General features: G+C 42.9%; 1 protein-coding gene across 2 annotated transcripts in view; it reads left to right on the top strand.

Moving 5' to 3' along the window:
• Positions 1 to 12,815, top strand: part of TLCD4 (TLC domain containing 4) — a 70,284-nt gene that overhangs the window by 53,246 nt on the left and 4,223 nt on the right. For both annotated transcript variants that reach the window (XM_019479075.2, XM_014599674.3), the window contains 2 exons: positions 803 to 897; positions 11,468 to 11,541. In XM_019479075.2, coding sequence (XP_019334620.1) covers positions 803 to 897; positions 11,468 to 11,541 — 169 coding nt within the window. The remainder of the gene's footprint in view (positions 1 to 802; positions 898 to 11,467; positions 11,542 to 12,815) is intronic.

Raw genomic sequence — 12,815 nt, forward strand, 5'->3', positions numbered from 1 at the left:
GAAGTACTCTCAATCCTATTTTTGACTCCTTATATAAATTTGTTGGAACTTTATTTTGAATAATTCTCTATTGGCATTTCATTATAAATTCATGAATACATTGGAACAGCCTCTATAGCCCAGTGGCTAAATTCAAATCTCTTTTGCTTAAGCAATATTTAATTTTTTATATAAAATGGAGCAGCCACAGATAACCACTACCCCTGGTAGTCAGGTCATGTACTTGTGGGAGACTTGAAGTTCATGACCTTGGACTGACTTTGGGAAGAGCAAGGACTATCATTGAGGTTTCCCACATCAATGATGAGCGTGTAACAGTCAGGCTATTCTAGTGCTCTGTCTTGTCCCAGTTCAAAATAGAGACATTTCTGAAATCTCAAATTGTCATGGGATGGGAAAAGAAGTTTTCTGCTCAGTCCTCTTAAATAGTGAGACGTGAGTTCTTGTTATATTTTTATAATTTGTGAGTTGTGATTAATGAAGCTAAGATCTATTCAAAGTGAATCCTGCAAATATGTGTTTGGCACTGGGGGGGTCCTGCCTACTAATATAATCTTCTTGGTTTAATCTCTCTGAACTTTTAATGTTGATCCACAGAAGCCAGTTTTAAGCTTAGAAATTTTCCCTTCAGAGGAAATTAAGATTATTTTGTTGCTTTAAATTGAATATCATTTGTCATGTTAAGTGTCTGCATTGATAACCTAGAAAGATTTGAAAATTAAAGTAATAACAAGTAAAGGGTAACTGTGGTAAATTACTAGTTTGTTTGGTTTTTTTTCCCCCCTTCCCTTCTCTCTTGTAGATTTGCTGCTTATTACTTACTATTGGAAGGCAATTGGAGACATTTTTTTTGTAATTCATCATTTGATGGCTCTATATGCTTATTACTTTGTGCTGGTGAGTGCCATATTTTCAAATATTCTAACAAGCACTTAATAGTGGCTAAAGATGAACATCACTGCATTATGGTGATGTATCTCAACCAGTATTTCCCCAAGAAATCCCAGGCTTTGTACATCTTTTTACAGACAAGATATACTGTTATACTTTTCTAAAGGCCTTAAATTCCACAAATATTAACCAGGCCATAATCTTCTGATATCTTAAAATGCATAAGACAGTCACTTGAATTCTGCATGTGTATGTCAGGAATCCTTTAAAATGTGCCATGTCTGAAGTGAGCTTGGGCTAGCAAAAGCTTGTGGTATAAATCTCCAGATTTAGTTAGCCTAAAAGGTAGAGGAGGACACTAATTTACTCTGCCCTTCTGCCTGACTTCAGACGAAATGCTAACTACCTCTATAATTATCCAAACAGGCAAATCAAAGTAATAGATTTAGCTAAACTGAGAAATGACAATCGCTCTGAAATTCCAGGTCTGAAGGACTTAGTTCTGGCTTGAGTAACTCGCAGAAGTTGATCCACAGCCCTATTTTAAGATGGAAATTTATTATATAAGTTTTAGGGCCCCTCTACACATGCAGGTAAAGGTGCAGTGGGATCTTATGCATGATCCACACAATTGTGCCTCTCTGCCGTGCACATGTGGCATTTCAAAAGCATGTTTTTTGGGATTGTGAGTCAGATCTCATGGTGCCTTATTGCCAGTAGAGGGAGAACTCAATCACCATGCACTCCTGCAGCTGGGAGCCCCATCAGCTGACCCAGGCTCCCAGCCACAGGGGCATCCCAGGGGCCCCCATGGTGGGGAGAACAGCTAACACAGCATCCCAGCTGTGGGGCTGCTTCATACAACTGCAGTCTCCCAGCCATAGGGGTGTGTGGAGGGCCCCTGTGGCTGGGAGTCCTGTCAGCTGGGAGTCAGCTTCACCGGGGGGGGGGGGAGGGGGGGGGAGCAGGTGAGCCCCTCTAGCTGGGAGCTCCAATCAGCTGATAGGACACCCAGCCACAGGGGCCCTTGGCCACATTTTCAGTTATGGCATGATACGAAGCAGCTACAAAGTTATAACACATTTTGTGGAATAACTTTGTAGCTTATTCCTCTCTTTATCACTTTATTAATTGATTGAATGTGTGGCCCAATGACTACTTGAGGTGTAATGTGTAAATGGGCCCTTACGTAAACATCCAAACCAGTTTATAGAGGCAGTGTTGCATCTGGTAGTACTCCCCCAGTTGGACACTTACCACTCTCTGTGAGGGGATTCAGATATTGACTGCCATGTCCTCTGAGCTTACTGTGGATGGTTAGGCATTGTCCCTAATATGGAGACTCTGATCAGGTCCTCTAGGGAAAGAGCTAATATCTGACACTGTTTGGTAGTAGGGGCCTTGTTTAAAATGTTTTGACCTGAAACCATTGCTGGCTCCCTAGTAGCTGTTTCACATTCCCAAGGATTTTATTAAGGATGTAAACCTTCTCTTCTGGTTTACCGTTTACTTCATGGACACATGGCAGGGAGAGAAAAGGAGAATGCTTGTATGTGTATTAGGATTTGCACAGGTTGCTGAACATACTCTCGAAAGGTAAAGTATAGGAGATTTCAGCTCACTTAAACAAGCATCTGTAATGCAGCACCCCTCACTCTAGCCAGTGGTGGCCTTAGGGTTGTTGGGACCCTGGGCAAGAGAGTCATTTGGGGCCCCTTAGAGACTTAATTTTGATAACCTATGATCATGGATCTTTTTATTCTTTGGGGGAATTAGATAAATAGTTGAGTGTTAAAATGCAAATAGAGCCACTTCCTTGCAAACACTTCACCCCCCCAAAAAATGTGTTGCAAAAATATGGTCCCTCCTAAAGTGTAGGGCCCTGGGCGATCACCCAGTTTGCCCTCCCCTAAGGCCATTACTGCTGTAGCTTGTGCTTTCCTCACAAGTCTGTAGAGTAGCTATCTGTGCTGAGGCTTGTGTAGCAGTTTCCTTCAACTTGATATGGTGAAAATAGTACAAGTCATGATATGTTATAACCTTCCAGTCTCCTCTGTCATAGACCTCTTGATCAGCTTCAGCAAGGGATAGTAGACCTCTACCATCTAACCTTGTTGCTATGTATCCACTCTTGTTCTCCTGAGTGGGAGCCAGATCAGTTGCCACCATTTGACTTGCATATGCAGTTCTTTGCAGGTTAGAAAATAACACTTGCAAATTTAAATGGACTTCTGCCCACCCTCATATCTTGCACAAAATGTAATGCTAGCTGATTATTAGGAATTCCAGATCTGAAAAACTCTCCTTCATCATTTATAGTATAGAAAACCATGACATTTGAATCATGAATATCACTCCAGGTAGTAGAAAAATTAAGTTTTTTAGAGCTACTCTGCTATAGCATTGTTATTATTAAGAGAGTTTTCATTGTGAGATGCTTTTCTAAATGAGAAATATGGCTGACTGGTGTACCCAGGACTTAGCTTCGTAACTTTGAATGTAATTTGAGTTAAGAGCCTGTTTATGCAATTAACGTTCTTGTACTGATCTATGTTAGGAGCAGCATCTTGCAAGGGTTCAGTGATTCTCCCTCACCCCCACTTATCCTGGGGAAGAGGCTGTTTTCTGTTCACTTCAGTTTATCCCTTTCCAATTCAGCTGATTCTCTTACACTTAGTCTAATGAGTCTTTTCAGACTTCTTAAATCACAGAAGTTCAACCATATTATAAATTTTGCTAGTTTTAAAGGTTGTAATGATGGACTATAATGACATTCTCTGAAAACAAAGCAAAATAAGATCTGACCATGCAATTTTTTGTTTTTAAGCCTGATGTACATTTTCTACTCTATGGATTGAAAAAAAAAAAAAGAAATTTAAAATGTAGAACTGTAGTCCCTATTTATCTTTTTTGAGTGTGTTGTTATAATGTATTCTATGTTGTTCTTTGAACAGCTTTGCTTCTGACGTATTTCCTGGACTATCACGGTTACAACATCACTTTTAAGATTACTATAATTGGCACATTTTCTATTGTGGGAAACAATGTGAGAGGGTGTACATTCACGAGACTTTTCTGGATAAAAGAAGCTGCCCTTTTCATCTAATCAATGTAGTACATTAGAGGAATATGAATTAATGATTTTGCAAATTATAGCTTTAAGTATAGGTTCACATGCAAAATCTTTGCCAGCTTTTATTCAGAGATAGTGTACTGCAAAATAATGTATGCATTTGTTTGTTAATCTGAAGTAAGCCAGCTCATAAGTAATGAAGAAGAAAACTAATGAGAGGAAGAAAAGTCATGTATTGCTGCTAATTTGTGGTGCAATGAGTTTAGTAATCTTTAATTATTTATAATAACTGATTCATAGATTCACAGATGCTAGGGTCGGAAGGGACCTCAATAGACCATCGAGTCCGACCCCCTGCATAGGCAAGAAAGAGTGCTGGGTCTAGATGATCCCAGCTAGATGCCTAACTAACCTCCTCTTGAAGACCCCCAGGGTAGGGGAGAGCACCATCTCCCTTGGGAGCCCATTCCAGACCTTGGCCACTCGAACTGTGAAGAAGTTCTTCCTAATATCTAATCTAAATCTGCTTTCTGCTAGCTTGTGGCCATTATTTCTTGTAACCCCCGGGAGTGCCTTGGTGAATAAAACCTCACCAATTCCCTTCTGTGCCCCCGTGATGAACTTATAGGCAACCACAAGGTCGCCTCTCAACCTTCTCTTGCAGAGGCTGAAGAGGTCCAGGTGCCCCAGTCTCCTCATAGGGCTTGGCCTGCAAGCCCTTAACCATACAAGTGGCCCTTCTCTGGACCCTCTCCAGGTTATCCACATCTCTCTTGAAGTGCGGCGCCCAAAATTGAATGCAGTACTCCAACTGCGGTCTGACCAGCGCCTGATAGAGGGGAAGTATCACCTCCTTGGATCTGTTTGTCATGCATCTGCTGATGCACGATAAAGTGCCATTAGCTTTTCTGATGGCTTCGTCACACTGACGACTCATGTTCATCTTGGAGTCCACTAGGACTCCAAGATCCCTTTCCGCTTCCGTGCCACCAAGCAGGTCATTTCCTAGGCAATAGGTATGCTGGACATTTTTCCTCCCTAGGTGCAGCACATTGCATTTCTCCTTGTTGAATTGCATTCTGTTGTTTTCTGCCCATTTGTCCAACCTGTCCAGGTCTGCTTGTAGTTGTTCCCTGCCCTCCGGCGTGTCTACTTCTCCCCACATTTTTGTGCCATCTGCAAACTTGGACAGAGTACACTTCACTCCCTCGTCCAAGTCGCTGATGAAGACATTGAAGAGTATCGGTCCTAGGACCGAGCCCTGCGGGACTCCACTGCCCACACCCTTCCAGGTCGATACCGACCCATCCACTACGACTCTCTGGGTGCGACCCTCTAGCCAATTTGCCACCCATCGGACTGTGTAGTCATCCAAGTCACAGCCTCTTAACTTGTTCACCAGTATGGTGTGGGATACCGTATCAAAGGCCTTCCTGAAGTCTAAGTATATGACGTCAACCCCTACTCCTGCGTCCAGGCGTTTTGTAACCTGCTCATAAAAAGAGACTACATTAGTCAGGCATGATCTACCTGCTATGAACCCGTGCTGGTTTCCCCTCAGCATAATTTCTCCTGCCGGGCTCTCGCAAATGTGAGCCTTGATAATTTTTTCAAAGACTGCCAAGGATGGAGGTGAGACTGACTGGCCTATAGTTGCCTGGGTCCTCCTTCCTCCCCTTCTTGAAAATGGGGACCACATTGGCCCTTTTCCAGTCCTCCGGGACCTGGCCCGTGTGCCACGAGTGTTCAAATATTCCCGCCAGTGGCTGCGCAATGACGTCAGCCAGTGCCTTCAGTACCCTCGGATGGAGCTCATCCAGGCCTGCCAACTTAAAGGCATCCAGTTCCTCCAAGTGACTCTGCACCATCTCAGGGTCTACGCACGGTAGTCTGGCGCCCTGCTGCTGCCTCTCTACCATCCCAGTGAGAGACTTGTCTTGCCCCTCACTTAGGAAAACTGAGGCAAAGAACTCGTTGAGGAGTTCAGCCTTGTCCCCCCTGTCCATCACCAATTGCTTCTGCCCATTTAGTAGGGGTCCTATTCTGCCCTGGGCCTTCCTTTTACTCCCTATATAGCTGAAAAACAATTTCTTGTTATCCTTAACCTGGGATGCCATCCTCAGCTCCATGGTAGCTTTGGCCCATCTAACTGCCTCCCTACAAGTGCGAGCAGAGGAGGTATACTCCTCTTTTGTAATCTCTCCCTGTTTCCCTTTTTAGCCTGTAGGCTGCTCTGGATTTCTCTGGTCAGCCAGGGAAGCTTTCTGGCCCCTTTCCCTCTTTTTCCTCGCATCGGGATCGTCTCCCTCTGTGCCCGAAGGATCATTTCCTTAAGGCACAGCCACCCTTCCTGGGCTCCCATCTCTTCAAAACTCCTACTCCGCAGTGCGTCCTTGACAATGTTCTACAAGCTTTCTTATTTTTGTGATAATGTATACCTGTGACCATTTTTTTGCTTTAAGGAAACCTCATCAGCTTTAAATTTATACTTTTTATAAAAAAGAAACTTTGGTTTAATTAGAATACCTGCATAGACTCTTGGCAGAAATTTGTCCTTTTTGCAGGCAAGGTCCTTTGAGTAGATGTGATATCCTTTATTAGACCAACTGAGTAGTTGGAAAAAAGTTATTTGTAAGCTTTCAGGTGCAGTCACCCTTCTTCAGCCATAAGAAGTCTCTGCTGTTCTTAGACTCCAAGGAATGAGAGAAGCTAAAAGTGTGGCAGGATGTCAGTGAGAATGTAAATACATTCTAATAAAAGATATCACGTCTACTCAAAGAACCTTGCTTGCTGATGTCCTTAGACCAACACGGCTACAACCAAAAACCCTGGTATCCTTTTTAGACTTGACAACAAATTGCCAAGGATACTGAATTTACCATAGGTGCCTGTCTTGAACAGGAAAGCAGAATTATTGTCATGAAGGAGAAGTCCAGAATGATAGATGTATTGTACCTATCAACATATACCACCAAACTCATCTGCCAGCTCCTCGTAACTATTTGGGCTGACTGTAGAGAAATAAAAGCTCACTTTTGGTGTTTAAACCTCAAATGATGCTTTATGAGCAAAATGTATATATCTAAACATTGTTTAGATTTAATCCTTTCTTCTGGCTCAAAGGACATGGAGTGTCCTCAGAGGATAAATACAGAGGTGTAACAGGGCAGTTGCTTTCTCTGGTGGCCTGTTTAGCATGATAGCAACTATTTTTAACCCCCTTCGCCCCCCCGCCTCTCTTTTCCTTCTCTCCCCATTTAGCATGATAGCAACTATTTTTAACACCCCCCCCCACACACACACACATGCACACACACACTCTTTTCCTTCTCTCCCCAAAGGCAGTACCTGGGAGTACTTTCCTGGTGGCCTCTTCCCCAGTTACACTATTGGGTAAATAACTTTTTTTTCTACTTTTAGGATAAAGAGATTTAGCATTACTACCATGGAAATGAGTGGATTAAAAAAAAACACAAAAAAACATGAAATTCCAAATCTGCTGGGTTTTTTTCCCTCTTTGTAATGACAACAAAACCAGTCCTGGATTTAGGTGTGAGTAGTAAGATCTCTAGCAATCAACTAGATATAGGTTTAAGAAAAGTCTATGGGCCAACGAGAGGCAAAGCGCTGCTCGACCTGGTGCTGGCTACTGGGGAGGACCTAGTCGGCGACCTAGTGATCGATGGGAAGCTGGGTGACAGCGACCACGAGCTGATCACCTTCACCATCCGCCGAAAAGCTGGCAAGTCGGTCAGCAACACGCAAGTCCTTGACTTCAGGAAAGCCGACTTTGACAAGCTCAGGAGGCTTGTCAGTGAGGCCCTAAGGGACTGTGACTGCAGGGAGAGGGGAGTTCAAGAAGAGTGGTTGCTCCTCAAGGGAGCGATCCTCAATGCACAAACTAAGTCTATTCCATCTTGGAGGAAAGGCAGCAAGAGGGCACGGCAGCCCCCCTGGCTCTCCAGGGACCTAGCAGAGGCTAAAAAGAAAGGCCTACAAAGGATGGAGGATGGGAGTCACCTCCAAGGAGGATTATTCTGCACTGGTCCAGTCCTGTAGGGAGCAGACCAGGAAAGCCAAGGCTGCAACTGAACTCCAGCTAGCTTTGAGCATCAAGGACAATAAAAAGTCCTTTTTCAGATATGTGGGGAGCCGGAGGAAAAGCAGGGGCAACGTTGGACCCCTGCTGAACCAGATGGGGCAACTGACAACTGAAGCCCAGGAAAAAGCCAAACTATTAAATAGGTACTTTGTGTCGGTCTTTCATCAGCCCCATGGGACGCCTGTGCCTGCTACAGGGCCGGGAAGTCCGGGTGAGGGTGATCCCCTGCCCTCCATTAATGCTGACTTTGTGAAGGAACATTTTGAGAAGCTGGATACCTTCAAGTCAGCCGGCCCTGACAATCTTCACCCCAGGGTACTCAAGGAGCTGGCGAGCATCATAGCCCAGCCTCTAGCGCGGATCTTTGAAAACTCTTGGCGCTCTGGTGTAGTGCCCGAAGACTGGAAGAAGGCCAACGTGGTGCCTATCTTCAAGAAAGGGAGGCAAGTGGATCCGGCTAACTATAGGCCCATCAGCCTGACTTCTATCCCGGGGAAGATCTTAGAAAAGTTTATTAAGGAGGCCATCCTTAATGGACTGGCCGACGCCAACATCTTAAGGGATAGCCAGCACGGGTTTGTTGCGGGTAGGTCTTGCTTGACCAATCTCATTTCCTTCTACGACCAGGTGACCTATCACCTGGACAAGGGAGATGAGATTGATGTCATATATCTTGACTTCAAAAAAGCCTTCGATCTGGTGTCCCATGATCGTCTCTTGGAGAAACTGGCCAATTGTCGCCTTGGGTCCCCCACGATCCACTGGCTGGAAAATTGGCTCCGGGGTCGGACCCAGAGGGTAGTAATTGATGGAAATCACTCATCGTAGTGTCCTGTGACCAGTGGGGTCCCCCAGGGCTCTGTCCTTGGACCCATACTGTTCAACATCTTCATTAACGATGTGGACACTGGAGTCAGAAGCGGACTGGCCAAGTTCGCAGATGACACCAAACTTTGGGGCAAAGCATCCACGCCAGAAGACAGGCGGGTGATCCAGGCTGACCTGGACAGGCTCAGCAAGTGGGCGGATGAGAATCTGATGGTGTTCAACGCCGATAAATGCAAGGTTCTCCACCTTGGGGAAAAAAAACCCGCAGCATCCTTATAGGCTCGGCAGTGCTATGTTGGTTAGCACTATGGAAGAAAGAGACTTGGGGGTCATCATTGACCACAAGATGAACATGAGCCTGCAGTGCGATGCTGCGGCTAGTAAAGCGACCAAAACGCTGGCTTGCATCCATAGATGCTTCTCAAGCAAATCCCGGGACGTCATTCTCCCCTTGTACTCGGCCTTAGTGAGGCCGCAGCTGGAGTACTGCATCCAGTTTTGGGCTCCACAATTCAAAAAGGATGTGGAGAAGCTTGAGAAGAGCCACGCGCATGATCAGGGGTCCGGGAAGCAGACCCTACGATGACAGGCTGAGAGGCCTGGGGCTCTTTAGCCTGGAAAAGCGCAGGCTCAGGGGTGATCTGATGGCCACCTACAAGTTTATCAGGGGTGATCACCAGTATCTAGGGGAACGTTTGTTCACCAGAGCGCCCCAAGGGATGACGAGGACGAATGGTCACAAACTACTACAAGATCGTTTCAGGCTGGACATAAGGAAGAATTTCTTTACTGTCCGAGCCCCCAAGGTCTGGAACAGCCTGCCGCCGGAGGTTGTTCAAGCGCCTTCATTGAACACCTTCAAGATGAAACTGGATGCTTATCTTGCTGGGATCCTATGACCCCAGCTGACGTCCTGCCCTTTGGGCGGGGGGCTGGACTCGATGATCTTCCGAGGTCCCTTCCAGCCCTAATGTCTATGAAATCTATGAAATCTATGAAAAGTTGTTATCCCTGCATCCAGGATCAGACCTGCATTTTTGTCTTCAGATATAACTCTCAATGGAAATTATACCTATTTATCTTGGTTCAGAATTTGGCTCTTTACACTAGTACTGTAAAAGTGATGTTGTAGCCATAGTAGTGCAGAAAATATGTAAAAGAGGGAAGTATTTCTTAGGGTGATGTCTTCTGGAAGAACTGTGTAGTTGGGATGAGATCTGATGACAAATGTCTTGCATTCAAAAGCTTATCTAACTTCATCCCGACTATGTAGTTCATCCCATAAAAGAGATCACCCTAAAAAAATCTTTGCCTCTCCCCCTTAAACTGTAAGATATTGACGAAGAGCAACAGTTCTTCTCATTTGCACAGTTCTGAACATGAAAATGGAATAGTATGTATAGTATGTACAGTGATCAACATTAAAATCAATGGTATGTACAGTGATGTATGTACAGTGATCAACATTAAAATGTGAATTCTTGCCAGAAATTATTCCCTATTTTCAAGTCTGGGAGGAGGTTGGGGGGGGGGGGGGGCAGTGGCACATACTGCAGTATGGCAATTGTTGGTGAATAGTGTCATTTTAATGACTCCCTCTCATTTGCTTTTATTCATGCCCATAAACTTCTTCTCTCACAAATATTTTAATCCATGCTCTTAGTAGCATAAGGCAGTGCCAAAAACTAACAAACCAAAAACAGATAATATATATCCTTACCTCTTCTCTATGGAGATTATAGAAAGAATGAATGTAGGATGATCAGGAGTGGAACTTTAATTCAAATAGGAGGCCTCGGTTCCAAGCTATTTTGAGTATTTGGGCACTCTTTTAATTGTGTCTCTGTGCTACTCTGCCATCTGGAGATCATTAGAGATTGGTAGAAATTTGGCTCCATACTTTTTTCTCCAGCTGATAACATATGCTGGGGCCTGTGGCAGGATTAGTGTGGGGTTTTCATAGTCTGTTCTATGCAGCACAGACATTTTTCTGCACTAAGGAATCCCAACTAGTTTCTTAGGTTAGCTTTTCAGCTGCTTTGTAGTGATGGATGAGGACCAAGGAGTTGGTCCCCAATCTATTTTAAAAAGTAAAATTCCTAAATGAGTACAGTTTTCTTGTGAGTTTATTGTGATTCTGCTAAGTTTACTTAAAACATGAAAAATACAAAATGCTTTTACTCATCATAGGTTTTTCCCTATAAAAAACAAATGTGTTCTAATTTATAATTTAACCACCATTTTTGCTTGGCATGTGTAATCCTTTATTAGCCAGCTCCTTATTAGCCCTGTGCAGTGTTTAATAGTGATAAGAAACACCTGCGTACTTATCCACAGTTTTAGCCATTTAAAGTTATTGCTACAAACATGGAAGGATAAATGCTTTCAATTTTAATAAAAGGCCCAATATTGTGTGAAGGGGCATTGAGACTTGATGCATACATACAATTATGATAAAATGCTTGAAATGCTATAAACTTGACATTTAAGAAACTTTAAAAGTAGAGATGATAAATGAATTTATGATGTAAGGTTTATATTCCTTGTTCTGTAACATTTGCCTTTCTATTTAGGGTGAAGGATTATTGGCTTATTTTGGTAATTTCCGTCTGCTTGCAGAGTTCTCTACTCCTTTTGTGAATCAACGGTAGGTGGATGTTAGTGACTTCTATTTAACCCCCATACTGAAATATTTTTTAAATAGATGGGTAATTACAGTCAATTTCTATGACAGATATTTAATTAATCTGTAGTCAGTCTTCAGCACAGCCAGACTTAGGAACTGGAACAGTATACTCACTATGGTAACTTGAACTGCTATCCACACAAAACATGTTCCAATATATTTCCTAGGAAGTCCTCCTTGTAGATGGCATTTTGCACACAATGAAAATCTGGCATAAAATTATGGAATGAAAGGTTATACATTAGTGTCTTATTACTAGATGGATAAAAATAGGGTATGAAATTATGATGTAATACAAGTCTTTATTTCCAGAATGGGTTTTTGAAGCATTATCGTAAACCCAAGAATAGAGACCAGGTGGCATTGCCATCAGGTTCCCAGGATGGAATTATGTTGCCTTAGATTACTTGAGGTTTATATTTTATAATACTGTATGCTTGCATATCTTTAAAAGTTTTACAAATCTGTAAAAATTTGCATTCATGGCTCCATTGATCCTCGTGGTGAAAGGACACCCTAGTTATGTAGGTTTCTGTCTCTTTCCTTCCTGTTCCTCCCATCAAAACAGTTGTGGATGCTGCAAGAACTATTTTAAAAGAAATTAAAAAAAATTAATTTTAATGTGCAAATGAAAATGGGGTGTACAAAATTGGAAGCACCTTTAAATACAATAAAACTAAAAAAGAGGCTATATAACAACGTCTATAGTATAGCCGTATTTCCTTTTTAAGAACATCTGCAACTAATTAGAACCATTTTTGTTAAATACTGCAAAAAGAATTCTCTGTACTGTGCCTTTAAGAACTATATGTGGTTCCCCTCTAATTAAGCTGTATATTCATTTCTCTGACTAAATTATTTCATCACTGTATAGACACTAGCAACAACATATAATGGTAAAATGAAATTTTATTTTTGCTTCTTTTAATTTCAGTGCTAACTCTGGTCTTTTGCTAAGTAATCCAGACCTTTCTTTCTTTTACTTTTTTGGCCCTTGCTGATACAGCAGTTCTGACATTGCTGCTTTACCAGCCTCCTGTATACAGCTTGTATACAGCTGTATGCAACAGCTCATAGTGTTTTATTGTTTACATTCAAGCATTTTATTGGGGATAACCAATACAGAGGTTGAATGTCTTTGGTGGCAATGTGAAGAGCCATACCAAGGGACGGGGGAAAGGAAGACTGCATTGGGGAGAAGAGTGTATTGGATGTTGGGGGTGAGAGAAGGGATG

Source organism: Alligator mississippiensis, chromosome 5 (assembly GCF_030867095.1).
Source record: "Alligator mississippiensis isolate rAllMis1 chromosome 5, rAllMis1, whole genome shotgun sequence".
NCBI lineage: Eukaryota > Metazoa > Chordata > Crocodylia > Alligatoridae > Alligator > Alligator mississippiensis.